General features: G+C 38.5%; 3 protein-coding genes across 4 annotated transcripts; 1 reads left to right on the forward strand and 2 right to left on the reverse strand.

Annotated features, from left to right (window-relative positions):
• Nucleotides 1-1,106: 1,106 nt before the first annotated feature.
• LOC103137759 (epithelial membrane protein 1) lies at nt 1,107-8,780 on the forward strand. 2 transcript variants are annotated; one of them, XM_007551663.2, is made up of 5 exons: nt 1,107-1,213; nt 1,992-2,075; nt 3,308-3,416; nt 3,524-3,664; nt 7,223-8,780. In XM_007551663.2, the coding sequence occupies exons 2-5, from the start codon at nt 2,001-2,003 to the stop codon at nt 7,381-7,383; spliced, it is 486 nt and encodes a 161-aa protein (XP_007551725.1). In that variant the 5' UTR covers nt 1,107-1,213; nt 1,992-2,000; the 3' UTR covers nt 7,384-8,780. The 2 variants fall into 2 exon arrangements, with proteins under 2 accessions (XP_007551725.1, XP_016526780.1); XM_016671294.1 differs by lacking the exon at nt 1,107-1,213 and adding an exon at nt 1,582-1,820.
• f8a (coagulation factor VIII associated) lies at nt 8,560-16,763 on the reverse strand. The gene is made up of 12 exons (XM_007551662.2): nt 16,653-16,763; nt 15,296-15,342; nt 14,013-14,085; nt 12,316-12,475; nt 12,135-12,203; nt 11,901-12,021; nt 11,708-11,800; nt 11,505-11,569; nt 10,899-10,980; nt 10,711-10,757; nt 9,299-9,354; nt 8,560-9,183 (listed from the first exon to the last, which is right to left on the reverse strand). The coding sequence occupies exons 1-12, from the start codon at nt 16,709-16,711 to the stop codon at nt 9,102-9,104; spliced, it is 954 nt and encodes a 317-aa protein (XP_007551724.1). The 5' UTR covers nt 16,712-16,763; the 3' UTR covers nt 8,560-9,101.
• An 884-nt stretch (nt 16,764-17,647) lies between these two features.
• On the reverse strand, nt 17,648-22,316 carry nfam1 (NFAT activating protein with ITAM motif 1). Its single transcript, XM_007551664.2, has 6 exons — nt 22,037-22,316; nt 20,145-20,402; nt 19,028-19,143; nt 18,272-18,400; nt 18,085-18,174; nt 17,648-17,984 (listed from the first exon to the last, which is right to left on the reverse strand). Exons 1-6 carry the CDS (start codon nt 22,128-22,130, stop codon nt 17,922-17,924), a joined length of 750 nt encoding a protein of 249 aa, XP_007551726.1. The 5' UTR covers nt 22,131-22,316; the 3' UTR covers nt 17,648-17,921.
• Between the last annotated feature and the right edge of the window lie 1,987 nt (nt 22,317-24,303).

The following is a 24,303-nucleotide window of genomic DNA, read 5'->3' on the forward strand; positions in this document are numbered from 1 at the left end:
ATATGTCAACTTTATGCAACCTTAGTAGGTTGTCCACAATGACAACCTACTTACTTTTACTATGACCACAAAGCTATAAACAGCACAAAAAAATAAAGCAGTTCAATTAAAAATAAAACGTTATTTACATCAGGTTTCACCAGCAACTGGACAGTTAAACATTTTTAAAAACAAACTCTGGAAAGGCTATATTTGGGTAATTTGTACAGGTCAAAGTATACATCATTAACGAGCATCTTATTTATTTATTTATTTTTACCCAAATCTGATTTTAAAAAATTCAGAAACTGCAAGCCTTTCTTATACTGTAGCAGATGTGTGAGACCCGTTATGTTTTAGATTTACAGACAGGGGAATGGGCATAATTTATGGTTTGATGGATAGTTTATTATTGAGCAGGTAAAGAAAATAGAAACTTTAAAAAGATTTGAGAATTTTTGACTGGACAAAATTGTGTCCTTTGAGTATTTTTAACATTAGAAGATTCAACCATGTGGCAACATGTTTGGACACGATTGGCCAGCTCTCCAGGGTGAAACACGGTGGCAGCAGAGTCATGCTGTGGGTTGCTAGTTTGCAGCTGGGACAGAAATGATCATACTAATACTTTTGATAAAGTTGATCCAAAACAGGAGCCATGTTGCTGAAACGCATGAAATGTAGACTTCTAGTTATTGTCTTCTCTTTTGCTTTTCCCCTCACGCTTTAAATGTCACCATCAGAGTGTGGTTGTTTAACAGAAGATGGACTCAGATCTCGCTGCTCCACTGGCTACAACTCTGCCTAATGTGCCATCATTGCAGAAGTTATTCTGGGTGCACAATGGCACAGAAAATGGAAGTTACAGGGGATTCTTCCTCTAACTTCCATCAACACATGGGGAAAGTTGAGCCACTCGACTCAAACATTTGAAAATACAAACTCATCACAAAGTCAGATTTTTAGGTGCGACCCGTTTAACGCACAGTTTTAAGTACAACATGAAAGCATTTCCGTGGTTGGAGTCTTTCTTTTATTGAAAAAAAATATGTACTTAGGCTATATATTTTTATATTTGAGACTTTCTGGGTGGGGCTAAGAGGGGAGAGTAAAAAGGAGTGGAAAGAGAGTGAGAAAACAGGGAGATGTGTGTGTTGAGAATTAGAGGCAGGGTGGGGACACACTTTTACACATTCCCAAGCAGCTGCCGCGCCGAGACTTGAAGCGCTTTCAGGTAACTTTTACTCATTCTGTTTCTATTTCGGAGAAGTCCTAGATTACCGGACGTACTCTGCGGAACTGTGTTATCAGTCTTATTTGCTATTATATGAAGAGAAATAAAGTTAGCCGAGTGCATTGTAAAAGCGTTGAAGGGCAAAACAAGCACAATAAGTGCGCCAAAGAGGATGCACAAATAAAATAGTCATAATTGTTTTTGTGCAAGTTAGAGTTGTGAGTCGTTTTTGCCTTGCTGGATTCTCGCGCTCTTTCTAAAGTTGTTGACTTCGGTGTCGGGCCTGTGTGTGTGCGTGCGTGCATGCGTGCGCGCGTGTGTGTATAACTGAGGGGGTCCCATTTGGGAATGCCCAAACACGTCCAAACAAACGCGCCTTTCTGGTCCACGGAAACTGCGGAAAGCGGCGAAAACGAGAAGATAAGCGAAGATCAGTAGTTTTCAGAGCACGTAATTGGGGTGGAATTGACTTTAAGTTGCTAGAAAATAGGACTGAGTTGTAAAATGAAGCGCTTTGGAGCGTCAAACCGCCTGACTGTGCGACGTGTCTGACTCCAGATGTTGTTCAAAAATCCTCCTGACTCCCGGGGCGTGTTGGGATTCGCATGTAATGGCTCTCTCTGTCTCTCTCCTCTCTGTTTTCAACGTCTTTCAATGTTAAATTGTATAACTGGAACTCGTGCTGTGTGTTAATTGATACGTCCTATAAAGCGCGTGTGAGTGGAAAATAAGTAGTGATGTGCATCCGTTCGCATTCCTCTCATTTATTAATTTTCAGAGGGTCACAATGTTGGTGCTGGCAGGGATCGTCGTTTTGCACATCACCACCGTCATCCTACTCCTGGTGGCCACCATTGATAACGTGAGTGGTTTTTATTTTCTTACTTACGGGGGGCCAGAAGTGATTCTTTCCTCCTACTAACTGATCTGTACGGATGGCAAAAACAAAGCTGGGAAACAGATTTTCACTGCAGGAGTTTAAAAAAATTGCACTGAATGACAAAAATCCCTGCTAATTTATTTTCAATTTGGATGATGACATCACAAGAGGCAACAGAACTGAGGGGTAGCACTTCCTGCTCTGTTCATTCAGAAATTCTACATTCTTGCTCATTTGGTGTCTTTACTGACCTCTGCCCATTATTTTTCACTTTATAGCTTACAAAGGGGCCCTGATGCCAAAAAACATTGACAAATAGAGGGAAGGTTTTAAAGAATCATTGTTTAATATAAATTTATCCAGTTAACGTTTGATCAGTCTAGATATCTGAAATAAACAATCTTGAAAGTGGAATACATTCCAGATTCCTTAAAAACTGTAAGACATCCATTAGTTTACGTTTTAAAGGAAGCTTCCAAGTAGATGCCAACTTTAGCGTCAGTATTGGCCAACAGTTAGCCTGTCTCTGTAATCACTTAGTGCAGATCTTTTTTCCAGATGTAGAAGTCTCACTATTAGTTGACCCTTAATTATGAGACTTAAGTACAATTTCCTTTTCCACTTAGCAATAAGAGTCTCAAAAATAACTATAATGTGGAAAGCTTAAAACACTCCTTCATATTCAGGACTCATGATATTAGCTTACACAAAGACACATGCTAACAACAATGGGATAGCCCTTCAGGAAACATCCTTCACATTGATTTAAGTCTGACTAATCTCATTAAGTTATATCTGTCCTCAGTATTTTTTTTAGTTCAGAACAGCCTAAGTTTTCAACATTGCCTTTCCATGCATCTGTGGCCTCACGGTGCAAGTTTGTAACACATCGAGAATAAAGCCTGACTTGAATGTCAAAATATGTTTTCGCAGCCCACTGTGTTGCAGATCTTCAAACCTCCACATGCACAAAAACAAGCAGAGCAATGTGTATACAATAATAAAAAAAGCTTTGTAAGAGAACAGTGAATTGGTCTACCCACACTGATAAACACACACACACACACACACACACACACACACACGCACACACACATTAGAGGGAAAAACAAGACGAGGAGGAAAGAAACCTTTGCCGGCAATACAACTTCCAAATGTTTGCAATGTAACCATGATGTGCCTCTGTATGTTTTGACGTTTATTCTTGTTTTCAGGCCTGGTGGGTTACTGACAATGAATACACAGACCTGTGGGGCAGGTGGAACTTAATAGGCTTAGACTGGCATTATGGCGATCTGAAGAAATACTCAGATGTCCAATCAGGTTTGAATACAAAAAAAAAAGAAAAAAAAGAAAAAATTTAACATCAGCAGTGTTAATTAAAAAAGGTTGTTTTTTTCCTTTTCTTTAAACTCTCCGTCTCACTGCAGACTTCCTCCAGTCGGTGCAGGCCACCTCGGTCCTGGCCTGCGTTTTCACCATCCTGGCCCTGTTTGTGTTCGTGGCTCAGCTGTTTACCCTGCCCAAAGGGCAGAGGTTCATCTTCACTGGCATTTTACAGCTAATCGCTTGTAAGTAACCTGGAGTCAAATGCAGAGTGCTGCTGTGAGAGATATTGATTCATGTCCCTGTTTCATATCGCTGGATTTTGTTTCTTACGGATGCCACATGCTTGGCTGACCGAGGTCAATAATGCCATTAAACCTCGATGCCTTCGGAACGGAACGATGCAGACGGTTGAAAAAAAATAAAACATTCAAGCAGAAATAAATATGAGATTTTGTAGCATTACAAAAAAAATGCATTATTATTTAGTCATTTAGCCATAGGGCTAAATGACTAAAAATGAATAACAACTTGTTTGAGATCATGTTTTAAAGGTCAGAGAAAACATGTGATGCTTGAGCTTCCATACACAGATCAGCTCAAATGAGATGCAAATCCTAAGCTGTAAATGACAGCTTATGTTTGCTCATTATGTAGATTGTTATTAAGTTATAAATTGTGAGCACTTTTCTTCCTGGTCCTTCATACTTACAGCTGACCGCAACAGTAGTTTTGGTGCAGCATACAGTGTGTTATAAATACTTTTTCACATTTTTGGTTTTTATGTGATAGAGCCACACAGAGTAGCATAAAATATATATTTTTTACAATTAAACATCTAAAACCATGACTTGCATTCTTATTCAGTTTCCTTCACACTGACACCCTAAAATAAAATCCAGTGCAATGAACTGCCTGCAAAAGTCACGTAATTGGCAAACAGTCCGTGTGTGTAATTTAATCTCAGTTTAAATCTGGCTGTTTCACGAAGGCCCAACAGGTTTGTTAGAGAACACAAGTGAACACAGTGACAGACAACTAACAATATACTCCTGAAAACAGCATTCCCATGTGAAACATAGTGGTGGTGGCATCATGCTAAGGGAAGCTGGTGTTGAACAGAGACAGGAAAGTTGGTTAGAGCGGATTGGTTAAAGAATGGAGCTAAATATACAGCACGCCTGGCTGCTAAAGATTCGAGACTAGTCAGAGATTTAGCTTCGAGTAGAACTACAACCCCCTGACAAACACCAAGAAGTTCATTCATGTGTTGGAGTGACCCAGTCAAAGTCAGGATCAAAATCCAGTTGAGAATCTGTGGCAAGACTTAGAATTTAATGCTTGATGTTCTCCACCAAATCTGACAAAGCTTCTACAATTTTGCAAAGAAGAATGGGTAAAAATTCACGTCTGTACATGTTCAAAGCTGGTAGAGACATACCCTAAAAGAATCACAGCTGTAGTTGAGGGAACAGGTCATGTGGCAAAGTATTAACTAATTTTCTTTTATTTAAAAAATGTGTCCAAAGCTGTGTTGTTGTATCACATAAAACCTAAATGACATACTTTGAAGTTTGTGTTTGTAAAATGCCAAAATGTGAAAGAGCCTGTCCCTTTTATAGCCAGACGAGTTGCTGGGAAAACCTTTCACCCTGGCCCATTCTGACGCCTAGCAGTTTGTTCCCAACTTGTTTGTTCCTACAAACAAGATGGGAGATTCATCTATCTGGGAACAATCACTGTTCAGATATCTTCCAGGAGTTTTATCGTCCTTTCCATTGTTTCAGCTGTCGGTGCCTTTGGCTGGGCCGCGTTTTCTGTCGATCTGCCAGCTCACTCAGCTCTTTTAACTGTAGACTCATTAACAAGATCCTCGTAAATTCAACTTGTCTCAGTCCTTTCGGTATGTTTTAAGACTATTTTGTCTGATGCACATATGCATCAGACAATGGTTAGGATTTTTTTTTATTTCATTTTTTTTTTTATCTCAGGCAACACCCAAAGACTCCTCCAATGTCTATACAATCCCCAGTGGGGGATACAGAAGGGTGGGTCAGTTTCAGACTCATGTTTCTGTTCGACTAAAGAATTTGACCAGGTGGTAATACACAGAAACATCATCGACTTTTAGGAATCATGAACTCGTCTATTTTCATCTCACAGGAAGTGAGAAAGTAAAACATTTAAGGCGTTTTAAAGTAAGAGTGACGTCCTCAAATGCTGTGACCGTGTTTGCTTTATTGTGTGAAAGCATGACAATGTAGCAACAATAAACAATAGAGAAGAACGACGTTCGAAATCACTGAGTGTAAAAAAAGATCGTGTCTTAACGTGTTCCTTTTTTTCATCTCAAAAGCAAAGATTTAGTTGAAGCGTAACTCACCAAACAGCTGCCAGTGAGCTGAGAATGCCTGGGATGTTACATTATTCAAGGCTCCAAAGCTTTGTTGCTTCAGTCACGACTCAAAACAATTGGATTTTCCCATCCTGGAAGCCTCCAGAGGTTTTATTTATTTATTTGTTTTTTTAGTGCACAGCCATGTACTGCAATGCATCAAGTAACCACATCAAAAATACTTGAATATGGCATGCATTTTAAACATGACTATAATCGGTGTGATCCTTTTAGATGTTTTGGTGGCAGTTCCTACTTCTAACGGATCGTGTTGGCCCAGATTGTTGAAGGAAATAAACAATCAGTAATCAGCAGGCAACTATATGGACACCTTATGGCTTCACTGCTGACCAAAAAATAGTTACTGACATCTTCCTTGAGGACGAACCGCCACAAGAGGTCATTTGTAAAAAAAAAAAAAAAGCTTGCTCGTCACAGAGTGCTTTATCCAGGCATGATAATTGAAAGCTGAGTGGAAGGAAAACGTGTGCTAGGAAAATCTGCACCAGTAACAGGGATAACCACAGTCTGTTCAAAGGCTTGAGGTAGATTGCTGCAATGTGGACTGGTGGAAGAGTCAGCGTTTCAAAAGCCAGCACAAAGAGAAGCGTTCAGAAAACAGCTTTTTACATTCCTTCTGTTAAGCCAGAGGGTTTTCCAGAGGTCTAAGGTCAGTGCAGCCAGACCAAGAACCAAGAAGATGGATATGCTTTCCTGTAGGCCGACATCTTGAAATAGCTGGTATTTACTGGTCTGATGTAAGATTGTAACATTGTGAGAACCTCGGTCTTGTAGTTAGGGTTTGGCTTTGCTTATCTTTTACAGCGATCATTTTTTAAAAATCACGATAAGAATGTTGATTTAGCGTTGTCAAAATAAATTCAAACTAATGATGCTTAAAATAGCCCCAAACTCTCTGTATTGTTGGGATTGTTAGTTTTACTATTTTCTCCACTGTTTTTAGCATTGAGAGTATCAATAAATATCAATAAATTTCAAAATATAACTAGATGTAATTACTGTGTGCAGATTAGTGATTTAAATCACTAATCATCAGATTCTTAATTTGTGGGTAAGTCACACACACTTTTTTGTGTGTGACTTGTGTCCTAAAGAAGCGCATTACAAATGGGTATGTATGGGTATAATAACACAAAGTATATTGCTAACCCCTACTTATAATAATCATCGTAATGAACAGAAATAAAAGTTTGAAATATATCAGGATCTACCTTACATTAATGGTTTTACTGTTTGAACTGAATGGCCTGGAGCTGTACACAAGTCCTCTTTAACAATCTTGCCGCTGTTGACTTTTTTCCTTTTCAGAGAAAACATGACTACTTCTAAAAAATCTCATCTCTGTGCATCATCACTCCCCATTTCCTTCCTTCCTCCTCTCCTGCAGGCCTGTGCATAATGACCGCAGCCTCGATCTACACAGCGCAGCTTCACACCACTGAGAAAAAAGGAGGGTACGGGCACAGCTACATCCTGGCGTGGATCTCCTTCGTCCTCACTCTCTTCCTCACCATCACCTACATCGTCCTGCGGAAGAGGAATGACTGAATCGGAGGAGGTCGGGGTCTGTGCTCCTTTGTCCTTTCAAGACTTGTCAGCTTCATCCTCGGTTAGGAATATGTTGGAATGCTAACGAGCCAATACTCTTGATTTGATCTTAACAAGTTGGAGTTGGAGAGTGGGTCTGTAAGTGGGTAAGATAAGGAGCTTTCATCTGTGTAACCTTAACTAATTAATCATTTATCTCTGCGATGTAGCTACTTGTAGGTCTGGGAACTCAGTCCAGACGTTATCAGTATTTTAAAGTTTGTGTGAAATGTCACTTGCTGTTCTTCTGACTGTACTGACTAGATTTCCGCCGCGCTCATGTCTGATCTGATCATTTAAGTTTAATTTGCGAGTGGTACAGATCCAGTCAGAACTGTTCACACACTCCTCATTGGCAGGCATTCAGTATTCCCCAATTTTCAGGTTGCTGAGCTAATTTCTATGTTAAGCAAAAATGGAAACAATTTTGAATTTGTTGTGAATTTTCGCTAATCCGTCCTACACCTAAATGCTCAAATTTTTAATTTCGGAACGGATAAAGCAGGATGAGAAAATAAGGTCCTGGGAATCCGTAACCCAATTGGAAATGTGTGTTCTGTGCTTAAAAGATGGGGCTCTTCCTGAAAACCAACTAATTTGAATGAACCATTTTGATGAGAAGTATCCAGCCAGAATTATACCAAAAGGTCAGTGAGGGTGCATATTTATTTTTGAGTGTTTATTCAAACTCGTGCATCAGATTCTTGTCTTTTAAAAATTCCTGAAGCTACATGAAGCATCATCCTGTCCTGGGGGAAAAAAAAAAGGAAAAGAAAAAAAAATGATATGAAACTTACTCCTGTAATGAGTAGATCTAACCTCTGATCAGAATTGCAGCTTATGTCCAGGTTTTATTCTACAACGGTTGCTGACGTCCAAAGACATGAGCGTTGGGTCATTCATCTTTTCTGTTGCTGAGCTAAAAACTACAGTTTCTAACAAAGTTCTGATGTGAAAAGATGAGCACCTTCAGAAGAAGCTCCTGGGATATACTGTATTTTAGAAAGATATGTCAAGTGAATCCATCATGTGAGGAAATTGTGTCGTGAGGCTGATGGTTACTACTGCCCTGTATCTGAGAGGGTACAGCGACTTGCCTAAACAGCAATAACAATGAACACTCTTGAAACAAAAGCCTTACTTCACATTACATTTAATCGTTTCTCATTATTTTACAAGTATGGTATATACCTTCTACGTCTATGTACAATGTAACCAATTATATTTTTGTAGCATTTTGTATTGAGTGTATTTTTTTTAAGCTATGTTTTGTTTTCTGTCTGTAGTCGGCTGCTATCTTATGTAAAGTACGTTTGTACAAGTGAACCTTAAAACGATCCAGGGATGAAGAGCGGAAGTGTTACGTTTTACCATTTAACAGAACTATGCATTAGACAATTTGTTTGTATTTACATTGGAATCTAAGCCATGTCTTTTACTAATAAAGTCAATTAAAACAAACAGAAGCTGTGTTTTACCTCAAACAATCTCACTTTTACATTGTATAAGAATTGGTCCAGGTTGAAATGAGTGAATAAAACATAAAAAATCTCTCTACCAGAGTTCCTAAACCGTGAAAACAACCCTTCTTCGGGTCTTACAACAGACCGCTCAGAAACGGGACTATTCCATTACACACAGTATTGTTCCCAGAGGAAGTGAGTAAAAGCCAGGCTGTGCTAAATCCCTTGACCAGACGGTGCAATTCGCTCCAGAACCACCAGGTGGAGCAGGTGATTCTGCTCTGCCGTCAGAAAGGGCCTGCAGAGAGAAGAGCCACAAAAACATGTGATCAATATTGGAAAATGATGGCGAAGCCTGGAAATGCTTCTCTGTGCAGATCACATGATGGAAAGAGACATTTATGAGTGCTCACCACAGCTCAGTCTGCAAGGACTTGAGGGACTCTGTGTCTTTCTCCTGACACGCCATCTGCAGAACAGATCTGCTGTTAGACACCGCACTAATAAAAACACAACTACAGATTCAAATGAGCTTGTTAACGTCTCATATTTCTATGTTTACTGCCTCGTAACATGAGCTTAGGCAGCATAACAACAACAGAAACTCTTATTTTATTAAAGGTACTCGACTTATGCAGAGCCTTGCTGTATTAGTCAAACACCTTGAGCGTTTTCCACTTGTTGTCACATTGCAAACGTCTATTTAATTGGGAATTTTGGGGAGATTTTTGAGACAGACTGGCACACAGCAATGCATAATTGAGAAGTGGAAGGAAACTAAAACACTTTTTTATTTACAAATTCAACCCTGAAAAAGAGTGACATGCATTCACTATTCTGCTGCCTAATTTAGTACTTTGTAGAAGTACGAGCACCTTTTGGTGTAATTACAGCTGCAAACCAACACCGTCAATATATTTAGGTGTAGGCCAGTAAAAGACGCAATTATACTTTGATCAGTCTTTCAACTATAACTTAGGGTCGGTTGAAAATTTGCCACAATATAAGGCTTTCATATCAGTCAATATCAATACTGTTTCATACATTTTTTAAAAATTATTTTAAAAATCTGAAATACAGCCAAACTTTCCTTTCCTTTCCTGTTTTATCCACAGTTGCTGTACTAATTTTCTCCTTTCGCTCCACACTGTTTTTCATTAAGTATTTGTGAGTTACTTTGGCAAAACCTGAAACTACTGCTGCGCAAGTTACTCAACAGGTTGCTGCTAGGCAACCAAAGAGCGAGTGAGTTAGTTGATGCCACCAACGTTGCTTAGCTGACCGTGAGAGCTTGAGTGGATAAAGCCTTTCCTTTGCCTACATCCCCCAGAATGCTCTGTGGTTCTGGATCACAGTTAAGTGAAATTATTGAACATTCTGCTGGACATATTTTTTATTGATATTAATTGCATGTCTATTGCAGCAGCTATTGTTATTGACTTATTGCCCAGCTCTCTAACTTTATATTTAGAGTCTTTTTCCTGCCGGAGGATGAACCTTCACTGCTAAGAGGAAAAAAAAACAACCTTCTGTCATTTTACTTCCACTTCACCATCATGTTGAGCTGATAAAACTCTAATAAACTACTGTGTGGTTGTACAAATAAAAAACACAAAATATTAACTGCGAGAACCTGAAAGATACTATGAAAAGTCTAGCAACATAGGTGCCAAATAGAGAAGAGTAATTATGCTGCCAAAGGGGGAAATGCAACCAAAACATTAATCACTGTCATGTAGAGGCTATGAAAAACAACTTCTGTGTGCGAGGCGGAAAAGGTCAGGAACCTTTTGACTTGGCCAAGTGCACGTATCACAAAACTCACCACTACAGACTGCAGAAGCAGGAACATATTCTCAGGCAGGAAGGTCACTGAAAGAGCAAACAGCATTCATATTTACACCACTGCCAGGGTCATTCGCCTGATTCATGCTCAGAGTTTGACGGGAACTAAAATCGTTCACTTTTTCCCCTCCAACTCTCCCAAACAGTTAAGTATTAAGGAGTGCCTACCTTGGCTGTGAGGGTCAAAGGACTCCCATGCGTACCTCTCCAGGGTCTGGGCATGTTCTGGTAGTAACTTCTGAGGTGGAGGCTGCAAAGAAACACACACACACTGAGGCAGTTCCATTAAAATGTGATGACCTGCAGCAGTTGAGCTGTTTTAATGCCTGAAAATGCTTTGCTCTTTTACAGCTTTAACGGTTAAGGGTCGTTTATTTGTAAATTAATTGCAGGATAACTGACCTTGATGTATTTTCAAAGATGAATAGGCAAAAATGTCACTCTCTTTACATGAAAATCTGGTATAAACACTGCCTTCATAGAACCATCTTCTGCAGCAGAAGGCAGTTCTACAAAGCACGGACTCAGGAAGGCTGACTAAAAATTCACACCACACTTTTGAAAACAATGTCTCAGTTTCATTTCACCTCACAAATTTGCGCAAGTTTGTTTTGTACTTGGAAAATTTAATTATCAGACTGAAATGTATGATTGCTTATGCACTGTGAAAGACTTGCATGTGTGTGAATACTTTTAGAAGGCCCTAGTGTTTGGCGCAAAAACATGTCAGAAGTGTCTTTACATAACAATAGCAATTTTTTTCTCGAAGCTTACCTCAAGTAACATCAGCAGCAGAACTCTAGATATCTCACATTTTGCTACAATGTCCAGAAAGGCGCCTTTTGATTGAAACAAAAGAAACTGGTCAGCTTTTTCAGTTCAATCACAGGAATAAACAACACTAGAGACAACATAGAACAATACAAAAGTCTGAGCATCTGAGAATGGTGACCAGTAGGCTCTGGTCGGAGCCTCACCAATAGGGCTTGTGGTGCCTGGCAGCTGCAGTCCTCTCTCCTGACACATCAGCTGCATCTCTGTGAACACCGACAAAGCACCGTCATAGTCACCTGCAAATCAGAGGAGTTGAATACAAAGTCAAACATCTGGAATTGACCTCGACGTACCGCAAACGACATGATCTCATTCGAATGAGCGCACGCAACTCACGTGTGAGGATTTTACACGTGGCGATCTCTCCCATGGACAGCAGAGCTTCTATAGGCGTCTGCGCCTGTAACTCCGCAGCCCTCTGGAAGTGAACGATCGCTTCTCCCGGTCTGTTCATCTCCTGTAGAAGGATGGAGAAAAGACTGATGCGCCAAGTGGCTTACGTGACCCTTAAAGCAAAAATGAAAACCTTCTTCATTAATCATACGGGACAGCTGGAAGCAACGATCAAACCTTGAGCGCGTTGCCAAGTTCCAAACACAGGCTGGCTGCCATCACAGGCTGGTTCATCTCAATGTACACCTGTAACACATTTTCACATCAGCATTCAGTCACAGCACAAGAATGCAGTCAGACTCCCATCTGTTTTCAGATTTTACACCGAACGGAGTTCTGCTGCTGTTACACAGCCGACCTTAATGGCAAAACTGTAGCAGTTGAGGGCAGCTTGAAGGTGTTCGTCGAAGCCCTGAGCCTGCAGGGCTCTGATCTCCTTCTCAGATGACAGAAAGAGACGGGCAGCGTCAGTTAAGGCCAGCGCTTCTCCAGGAGCATTAAACAGGGTCTGCTCGCACCTGTACACAAATAAATAATAAAAAAATAAAAAAAACATATATGGAGCTGAATGCAAAAGTGATTTGAGTCATTTTGAAATTGTCACATTTATTGGTCGCTGAAAAAAAAAATAAAAATGGTGCAGTGACCCAGCGTTATTTTCCAAAGTGATAAAAATTTTCTGTAAGCATCTTTAAGGAAAACTTTCACTGAAGCAGCTGAATCTACATAGTTAGAGCTACAGCAAAGTCAGGCAATAATGTTGGACTCAAGTTCTTACAGTAAACTGCAATTTTAGGTACTTCCAGTAGAGAGTGCTGTCCATATGCAACTGGCATCTTAAATCCAAGACATCCATCCAACTCAGCTTATTTGAAATCTGGTTGCCGAGGTTATAGGTGGTTCAGGAGAAAAATTCAGAAATCCTCCCTCCCCAGTGATGCTTTACAGCTCATTCTGGGGGATTTCAAGACCTTTCAAAAAAAATCTTTTCAACGCAGCGAAGCAGCGGCTCTACTACAAGTTCCCCAGACAGAGCATATCAGCTTGTCTCTAATGCAGAGTCCAGTCAGCTCATCTTTTAGTAACGTTTCTTATGACTATAGGTGAGGGTCAGAACGCAAAACACAGAGGTTTGAAAAAAAAATAAGAAGTGTGCATGAGAGTACTATATTGTCGTACAAATATCATTTATGTAAAACAGCCCCAATTACAAGTGAAAAAAACAGAGCTACATTTTCATTTATGCTGCAGTTTTACAAAAAATAATCAATAAAAGCAAATATAATGCTGTCAATGTTATAATTCAACGCTCCAATGTTTGGAACCTTTGCACTTTTTAACCTTGCTATTTTGCAAGCTCATTACAAATGGACAGCTGGAAGCAAGACTGTTAATACCTGGTATTTGGATTCTGAGTAGGATAGTCTCGACTAAAATTACCACAGTTTGAAGGTAGCAGACACACGACTCGTCCAACCTTTGAGTGCAGCCGCTAGCTTTGATCAGCCCCCATGTAGCTGCTCATACATGGCACATTGCTGTTGCGTAACAAAATTTACCTCAGTATAACTTCGCTTAGTTTTTTGGACCACTTCAGACTTAGAAAACTTAGAACATTTAAAACCAGGTTCATCTGGCAGCAGTAAGACGCTTTATCTGCCATGTTTGTTTCGAAAGAGTAGCTTAGAGTCAGCCAAAGACTGGAGCCAAACTCAGCTGACTCACACAGCAAACACTCCGAGACACAAATACTGCTCCAGGTAGTAAAACAAAATTAAATACATGTAACGATGTAGACAAATATATGGAGATAGATGCATTATTATAGTGGGTATCAAATACATAAACCTGTTAGCCTTTATCCCCATACATTCATGATCAGATCACTCAAATCCAATAACATCAAATATCAACAATACGTCAATATAACCCTCTGAAGAAAACATCCCAAAATATCTCATTGTGTCGCCATCACAACCAAATGAACAGCAGACTGAAATAACCATAAGGAGGTCCAAGCAACATTAAAATTCAACCTTAGCTGTGTGTGCTCACCGAGCCATGGCCAGGTTACAGAAGGCGGCATACTGAAGACAGTCCTGCTGCTTCAGCTCCTTCGCCAGCTGACCTGGAAGCACGCATGCAGAAGGAAGAAAAAAAACAATGAAACAGAAGAGGCAAACAGTGAAACTGCTCTAAAACATCTGCTCCCCGTTGTCACAGGGGCAGACCAAGTGACAGCGCTGGTGTCCTGTTCAGACATTTCTCACCCTAACAGAGCTGTTAAAGATATTTGTGGAAAAAATGAGGGTCGTGTGCAGGATACACACAACCTTCATCCTGAAAATCAGGACAGCTAAACTGAAAGGAAAGACACACGATGAAGAATTAAAGCAAGCTTTTTTTCTGTCCATGTTGAGCAAACACATTTTAAAACTGTTCTTTGTACTTTAATGCTGAATTTGGTGCATTGTTGGTCTTTTTTATGCCTCTACAGGAACATCCAACCCTACTAACCTGCCGTGTTTGTTGTATATAACAGTAGTACCTTTATGCTAACAATTACTTTTGCTGTTGCCCTGTGATCAGTTTGGTCTTTAGGGTCATGATGAACAACCCGTGGCACAATTATTCTATTCTTTACTTAAATATTGTAAACATTATTTCCTGTCAGCTCTGTGGCAGCTATAAGCTGCTAAGAAACCGGACGATATAAAATTGGATCAGTCAAAACTGTCTCACAAAGAGACAGATTTTCAGCTGTTCTTCATGGTTTGGCTAGATCCATCTCAATCTTTAACTGTTGCTACAATTAAAACCTATGTAGCCATGAAGATAAATCTGTCTCTGATATCCTGACAATCTGCAGACACAGAGTTTGACAACCATGACAAGAAAATGCCTCTTTTTGTCTATTTTCTGTTTCAGGTAACTGCTCCGCTGAAGCCTTGACAGCCTCCTGATGAACATCTTTGTTTGGCCAGGAAACTTGGTAGAAGAGAAAAACAGAATAGACTAACTCAATGGGACTTAAGTTATTTGAGCCTTTTTATAGACGTTTGTTAAGACACATAATAGTCATTTTCGAATATAAAGGCAGTTCTAAAAGCAGCAGGTTACAAGTTTATGCTTACTTTTGGCAAACATTACTGCTAGAAGAAAGAAAAATCTTACTCAAAGAAAAAGTTTTCTATGTAAGGACTAATTATAAATATGGCACAAGATTAATTTTTAAGAAGCTATGCAGGTGGAAAAAAAACATCTATCTCATGGAAGCGAATGTACCCGGCTGTTATAAACAGCAGATAATCTTCAATCCTGGATACGGATCGACTCACCAAACTGCTCACTGGCTTCAGCTACATTTGGCTTCCGGAGAAAACGTCTGCAATGAGAAAGCAAAACCAGAAGCGTTTACATCAAACGATTAGTTGAAGTGAAGCTCTGGATTAATCTTTGACCTGTTATGTGTTACAGGGCTTAAATCTGACAGTGATGAAGACTTAAGAGTTTGATTAGGGATACATGAAATATAGCAACATGTTAATATCAGTGCACACAACAACAATAAGGCAAAGGGTTGTTTGGAATGAGGTCGTACTTTGCATGCCAATAAACCTACTGAATGTAGTCTCAATGCAGTTAAGTGTTCACACCTGACACAGATTACAATACCAAACATGATACAGGTCACATCACACAATATTGGAAGCACAGATTAGAAATAGAAGAGTGAAAAATACGGGGATTTAGAGCAAATGATGTTGCCATCTTAACGTTTACCAATGTTATTACAAGCATGTGATTTTCTAATATTGTGAAGCCCAACTTTAATGCAGCATATATTTATTGAAACCTGGAAACAAACATGTTTCACAGAAATATTAACACTATAAAATACCTCAATAAACCCCAAAAGTTCAGGGAGTCAGAGAGTGATATTATTACCTTAGAGTGTTTCTTAAAACAAAAACAGCAAGCAAATTGTGAAATTAAACTGATTAATTTTAAGCATGACAACAGCTTACCTCTTAGATAAGAACACAGAGAGTAATGGGGATAGAGATCAAGCAACAGAAACAACATCTATTTTCCTTTTAGTTTATTATATAACTGATCCACATTTGGATTAATTTAATAACTTACATGGCTGTCAGCAGAAATATCAACAAATGCTTAGATATTTGATTACATTAACAAACTAGTATTCCATTCTTTAGTCCAATCTTATTTTTAAGGTTAAAAATAAGCAACCAGGGTGAGGGTTAAATGATTTTTTTTTCTCGCTTGTTATGCAAGAAAAATGCATTTGGTCACATTCATGTTATTCTTCTTGGTCTTACACCTCAACATTATGAAGTCTGACATTTCTATTACATTTCTTTTGTGGTTGATGTGTCTAACGATAAACTGCTTGGGAGCATGTTTTCCTCAAATCAAACCAGGGACGACCACTAACTAAGCGTCAAAGCTAACGTCAAGTTAATAAAAAAATAAGCAAACACATGTATTGCACAGATAATGGAAAAAAAAAAAGAATGACAGAAACGGACAGCGACCGCTAGCTTTGACTGTTAGCATTAGCCTTCAATGCTACATATAGCAGTCAAGATAATAAACGTTATTGTCCTTAACGTCGTCTAGTCATTCCTTTCAACTTTTCAGTGAAACAAAGTAAGTTAAATTCTTACTGACTTCTTCAATTTATTTGACACAGCTCGGTATCTCGCCAGAAAATCGCCTTCCGCAGCCATGATCGACACAGCTAAACAAACCAAACCAGGAAATCATTCTGACAGGAGCTTTGCGATTGGCTTACTGAAGGTCTTCTCAAGGTTTCATTGGCTGGCGTATGCCGAATGAGTAGCGCGTGTCCCAACAGGAAATGTCCAAAAACAGAGCTTCTAAGCTGATGCATCTAAACAACAGGCAATGTTATTACGGTATTATCCAGCCTTTAAAATATGTATATTCGGCGGTGGTTACAGAGGCTTTTATTATCATATCAGGTTAAACAGTTTATATGATTTAAATTAACCGTCTCATGATTATAATAGTTTCTCTTTTTTCCTTCTTGTTTTCTCCACTGTCACTCAAAACTGGAATACTTCCTTTATGTTGGTTTGACGTAGAAAGTAGCTCCTTAGTTTTGGCAACATAACAATGACGTAGTTTAATAGCAAAAATTTGTTTGCTTCTGAGATGTTAAAGAATGATATGCCCTAAGTAGTAGTAAAAATTCCAGTAAAAAAATATTTAGAGATGCATGATGCTCGCCTCAAACGGAGTTAGATGATTACCTTCAAACATAAAATCACAAAATCAATACTTTATATTAGACCTTTGATGTTAAATAAAGTTACTAGTATGTAACTGAAGATACTTATTTAAGTATAAATATCTGTATCATACTATGGGAGAAATGACTAGGTACAGCTGACATGCTCTGCATTTCTTACTGACTGCTGGTCATGTTGGTTTGTAGGCATTTTTAAATGGGACTGGCAGTGCCAAAAGGTGTCAATATATTGAATAAAACATATTGTCCATAGTTGGTATACTATGTGTGCAAGTATATCAACAACACCCAAACTAAACCACTACAATACAAGCAAACAACTGTGAATATCTGCTCATCATCCCTGTGTATGAAATGTCACAAGAACACAAAAACAACAGTAAATGAAATATCTGTTACTGATCCAGCAATATTTATTAAATCCAGATATCAGATGTATAACAATGTGACACAAGCTCTAGGAATCTTCATTTAAATACAGGTTACTCTTAATACTTTTGTTTATTTATTATTTACACAGTTTTATTGAAATATTTGTTGTGGGTGTTTTTTTTGTTTTTTTTTTATCTTTTGCTTTTACTTTTCTTGAAATATCTGACAGTGGAAAGCATTGATATTTAGCTCGGTGCTATGAAGCAAAATCATTCAAACCCAGTTTATTTAACTCAAAAGTTCTCATAAACACACTCAAAGATGCCTTCATCCTGGTATTCGGCAATTTGCTCCGCCTGTGGGGGACAGAGCAGGAGACGGAGCAGTTATGGGTTTTATGTTGACTTTAAGTATTTCACTATTGACATCAAACATTTTAGGATTGCTAAAGAGTACCTTTTTTGGGGCGTTTGCTCGCTTCTCGTCACTGTTGGTAGCTGAATGATCCAGCACAAAATAAATAGAGCTGGGCCGAGCCTCCAGACTCTGTCCGAGTTCAAGAATGATTAACCAAAATAAACTCATAAAACCATGGCAGATGGAGAACAAAAAGAGATGAGTGGGGGAAAAAATTGATGCTTACAGCATAGAACGAAGAAGACTGAGCTGCTGCCATGTCCATGTTGTCTTCCTCTTTTCCTGTCTCCTTCCTTTCTTCTGTGTTCTGCTTCTGTGTTCTGCTGGTGGCCAGAGATCCAGACTGTGTCTCTTTCTAATTGGAAAGAAGTTTATTGGTCACAAGCTAACATGAAACAGATGTAGAAGAGGTATTCTTCTAAAATGTTTATGTATGTATGTGTCTGTATACATCCATGACTGTATGCACGCTACAGTGCATGCACATAAATTTGGGTATATGGTTTTTTTTTTTAACAGTCGCAGGTTAAAAACACCTTATACCTTATTTATTGTCTATTTAGCATATAAACTCATCACTAACATTAACCTTAATCCCAATCTAGTGTCGAATAGAGAACAAGTACAACTGATTGAAGTTGTTCTGTTTTGCGTGGGCTGCATTATTAACATTGCTGCTTTGTGCTATGAAAATGCTGTGGCCAAAATGGGCTTTTCTAAATAGAGTTTGCATGTTCTCCTCTTGCTTGTGTGGGCTTTCTCTTGTGATTCAGTCAGTTTTCCTCCCACCGTTCAAAAATGTGGATGTGTCTAAGTTAGATATGAGTGTGTGTCTTGCGTGTGTGCGTGTACCCCCATGTTTTTTTTTTTTTTGTATCTTTCTAAATGCAGGAAAATCTGTACAGATTTTGTAACATCCCAATATGAGACAAAAAGCAACACTTTCATCTTGCAACGTGTTGCTTCTTAACCTAAATCTTACCCAATGTCCTCTGAAGACATACACAGAGGCAAACACACTGAAGACCAGCAGCACGACCGTGAAGACAGCTATCATGAAGACCTCTGTGTAGTCCGGCTTCTGCGGCTCCCTGTAGGCTTTAGATGGAAAACACACATGGTCAGTCTGTGCTGGAATGCAGCAACACTGGATGGCAGAGGTTGACTTATAGATTCCCCATCTGGTGGGAAGGTATTTGTGATCAAAGAAGCTGTTGCCCCTGGTGTCACCAAGTTTTGACTGAAGGCATTTTTCAGTGAAGGATTTTGAAACTGGTTGTTTTCAAAAACAGAATGTGCTCAACACAGTCAGGCTGAGAATCTGCCTTCTGGTTTCATGCAAAAAAACAAAAACAAAGTGTGTACACCCTTACACCATTTCCGTATTTTGAGGATTAGAGTTTATTTAGGACGACAAAAACATTTAAAAACTGGTCATATGCTGGCTAAAATTAGCTTGATCTTTTGATAAAGGCTCCTGTGGCAGATTGAGGGAATGTGATGTGCTTAGAGATGGAAGTTGGGCAGCAAATCCAGTTGATGTATCTTTAAGAAACAACTCCACCACTGTTTGGCTACTATTGCTCAGCTGCTGGATAAGAGGGGCAATTATTTACAGCTGCATACCCAGCATGTGCATCTGCATGAAAGAGAGTGCTATGTTTTCGATGACTGTCCCTATATATCTGGTGTACTGGCATGCTGGTAGCTTTAATAATCAAAAAAGAAGAGAAAGAAAATTTTATTTCACTATATATTTTAAATATACACTTGTTAAATGACAATGTGTTGTTGGTTACTTGTTTCTTCTTCTTCTTGAAACTTAGATGGCAGTTGGAAACCACGATACAGTAGTATAAACAATAGATGCATGTTTATGTCTTTGCATAAAAGGAAAACAAAGGCTACATTTACGTTGGTTTGTAACTTGAACCCTTCTGTGCTTGCTTTACAAACATTTGCAATACAAGTTTCACTAACATCATATTTGCTGGAGTCACATTCAGAGGATGGATCTAGTTTTTACAAAATCAAACATCTTCATGCAGGTATGTGGATGAGAGGAACTCTGTGTACCCTGATGTTTTGTTAAGGCTTACCTGTCACCCGAATAAACCACTTCACCTCAGCCGAATTACATTTGCAACGGTACAATCCTGAACTGCTCAGGTTTTTCAGATACAGATGTAGGTGTTCCCCTTCTGTGGGGTTGATCGTAATGTTGCATATCGGTTGTCCATTTGGGTCGTAGCATCTCAAATCTTCTGAAGTTTCGTTGGTCATTTTATGGATGGTGCCGTTAATTATGAGATCTTCACCGGAGAAGGCCACAAACACAGCGGTGTTCAGCTTTATCTCTGCAATTTAGACATAAAAGAAGTTCATGTTACTGCTAAATAATGAGGTTAGAGACGAATAAGGTTCTGATCAATTAGTTGGTAATTTCTAAGTACTTCATGCTAAATACGTCATGCCGTCTGAACATTCTCACATTTGGACAAGTTTCAATCTCAACTTTCAATGCATTTCATAGGGATTTTACATGACAGAGCAACACAAAGTAGCATTCTGATGTAGCAGAACATAATGCAAGGTTTAGACAATTGATGTCCATGGTTGGTAGAACCAAGTTCAACCTCAAAACGGCTGCATATTTCTGAGTTATGCCTCGAATAGTCTAGCAAATCTTGAGAATGAAAGTTTTGTCCATTTTATTTCACAAATAAAACCTGAATCTCAGTCAGATTTACAGACAGAGAAGAGTCTGTAAATGCAATTTTCAAGTCTTTACAGGATCACCCTGTATTTAACTCTACTATCAGTGACAAAATTGCTTGCGCCTGCTAAAGAAAATCACCCCCATGGCATGGTGCTGCCACCACCATGCTAAGCTGGTGGAATGCTGTGTTCATGGTGAAGTGGGGAAACTTAAGTTTTAAATTTCCTCTGACCAGAGATAAATGAATTTGTGTTTTCTAGATGGATTAAGCTAAACTGCATGCAGTAAGCCTGTATTTATGGAGTGTACAAATAGGTTATCCTATGAACTGTGGATCTCTGCAGCTCCTCCAGAGTTACCAAAAGCTTTTTGGCTTCTTTTCTGATTAATGTTCTGTTTGCCTCTCCTGTCAGTTTAGATATGTCACATAAAAGCATTACTGATTAAACTTGAAAAATTATGTAGCTTTATGCTATTAAAGCTAAAGTTTAATCAGTAATACTTTTATAACAAATTTATGTCAGATCATGATTTCTTGGTTAATGTCAAGTTGTCATAACGAAGACATTTTTAATCATGTCAACTTTGTATTAAAAGTGTCATTATTTACCAAATACCACTTTATGACAAGAGTCATAAATATTCATGAAGACTTACTCGTGTTCATGACAGGTGCTACGTCATGTGTATGACAGTGTCACGACAGTTTTATTCACAACCCGTCAAATAAAGCGTTACCGATGACGTTACGCAGAAGTGGAAAGTATTTATTTAGAGAAGCAACTAGTTGCATTCAGTTTTTTTAGTATTATCAGAGTAAAGGGAGCTGAATCAAAATGTGTGCTAGGCATCTCATTTTTACTTTGAAATAATGTTTAAAATTAGAAATAGCTTTCCTTCTTTTTTTATTTATTTATTTTGCACTTTCATGTTGTTTTATCAAGTCAAATTCCAAAAAAGATGCCTGAAGTTTGTGGCTGACAAAGTATTTATTTAAAAAATATTTATAAGAAACTGTAAACAGCACCAAACAAGAATTATTTTATCATATTAAATATAGGTTTTAATTTTAAAAAATTCTGACCCATGAAACAATTTTTTTTTTAAAATTTTTATGACATTTACAAACCTTAGAAGACAGTTAAAAATAAGTAATTGTGACTAATCTGACACTAAACAAAAGCATATTTGATGAGGAAGACGTCAGCCAAGACTTCTGTAGCGATCTGAATCGGCCTATGCAATATTGAGAAAGCATTTTCACAGTCTTACCGATTCCATTCATTCCTTTGCACACAGAAGGGAAGGAAAATAGAAATATCCAAGCCAAAGTAAGGGACAGATGCCAGAAGTATTGAGCTTCCATGTCAGGGAAGTTATCAGCCGTCTGGACGGGTTTGCGCCAAATGTCTCCTCTCTCTTTGTCTCAGTGAATAAACAGCAACGGGTTTCCTGACAGCAACTAAACCACTACTTCCTCAAAAGAATGTTTCATTTTTAAGGAACCTGCTTCAACTGGACATTAAAGGGCCAGAGCACAAATGCAATGAGACCTTCCATGTCTGGCAGCTTGCATTAAACACAAAGGCCTGATTCCTGATGTGACCTGCTCTGAATTGTGGTAAAAAAATACAAATAAATAAAGATGAGTTTCTGGCTGCTGCATTCCAGTCAGTTTCTAGGGGTGAATTGCAGTGTTGGCTTTCTACCACAGTGAGACAGTGTTGGAGGAATCACTGCGTGAGTATGTTCATATGGTTAGAGCTTCTGTGTGTTTGATGTTGCAATTTTACTTGTGTTAATATGAACCAGGTTCTTTCATTGCTGTCGCTTTCTGATGAGGTTTTGGGATGCTGGAAAATAAGCAGCAGCAGTTTTCATGCCCAAGTTCATTTGGTGGTCTTGTTTTTCATCTGGCCTCCCTCCTCCTCTTTCTCCCCTCTGCTTGACTTTTGCACCACATTTTTCTCTGGGGGCACTAACGGGCCAACTCTGACCTCACCTCTGCTGCAGCGTGAAAACAGACGTGTGAGCTGGAAAAACATCTGGATGCCAGGAAAACACTTTTTTTTTTCAATTACACATTTGATGCAATTGGTCCTATCCTCTGCTTCTTTTCTCTCCCTCCCTTTTTGGGAAATAAATTAAGCAGCTCTCTTCTTTAAAAGATGCATTTGAATAAAAATATTTGCTGCATTTAAAAAAAGTGGTGATACCATAAACGTGTACACACCACAGTCAAAAGATGGTGTTTTTGTCCAGGAAAAGAATCATTTGAAAATATTTCTTGGCTTTAATGTGGCCTACCTGGGAAAGTTTAAGTTAAAAACAAACAACTCTATTAGGAATGAAATCTCAAAAATAAGAATAAAAAGCTGAAATAAGCTGGTAACATAAATGCGCACACCTTTATACTGAAATATTGTTGAACAAACTGTTGTTATTCAATTTCAACATTCAGGTTTCTCCTGGATCTTGCTCTCTGTAAATGATTTTTAAATGTGCTTGTGAATTTTATTAAGCAGATTTGCTGGTCTTCTTACACATTGGGTGTGTGTAACTGCACACTCTCAAGACAAAGACTGTAAGAGTTTACCTCTCTCATAGTCTCAGTCACAGCACAGTAAAATTTCACTGCATATGTGCAGCAATAATAAACCCTATCCTTGATTCATTAATTTGAAATTGTGCAAGTGCAAAAATCTAGTTTTATAAGAAACGGAGACCTGGAGCAAATGTAGCAGGCTGTGTAGTTCAGCTGGATTTTGAGTTGAATTGGCTGACACCTCCTCAACCAGGAAGAATGATGATGTCTAAAATGTTGTCCTCTGTCTTTGAAAACTAAAATGTTTTTTTTTTTTTAGAAAAAAGAAAGATTCACAGTAGAATGATAGACTTTCAGTATTTTAGGGTAAAATTTTTACTTTTCCATGACTGAGTTGCAGTAGATTACTTCTCTAAGGTCTCTGTTGATCTCTTTTGTGTGTAGCTTTATGTCAACACACACCTGTGTGCTCCAGACCAGCAAACTGCCAATACATTTTTGCAGCCATGTGCTTTTAGTATTAAAAGCACATGGCTGCAATTTTCTATCTTAAACCTCATGTAATCACTAAGGCCTTATTGTGTTTATGTATACAACTCGTTTTTATTTATGTTGTTTTTCTTTTTGTAAATTATGACATATTTAAACATCTTGTATGTTTTTGTACAACTCGGTTAAATTTGATTCAGTTTATTACCTAGTAAAGACTGAATCAACTTTTGACAGTCTCATACACAGAAAGCACACAAAAGAAACTCTATTTTTTTTTTTACATTGCTATATCCCTAAAGGGACATTGAATAAAAATAATAAAAGAATGCATTTTCTCATGCATACCAGATGTTATCTAGTACGCACAAGATCTGGTAAACACCAGATACTATCTGGGGCACACAAGAAATTAGCTTTTTTATTTACTCCATTATTTAATGTCCCTTAAGGAACTCCATGTATTTTTTGTGTAACTTTAACAGTAAATAAAAGGTCCAAATAT

Source organism: Poecilia formosa, unplaced genomic scaffold (genome assembly GCF_000485575.1).
Source record: "Poecilia formosa unplaced genomic scaffold, Poecilia_formosa-5.1.2 Scaffold43, whole genome shotgun sequence".
Taxonomy (NCBI): domain Eukaryota; kingdom Metazoa; phylum Chordata; class Actinopteri; order Cyprinodontiformes; family Poeciliidae; genus Poecilia; species Poecilia formosa.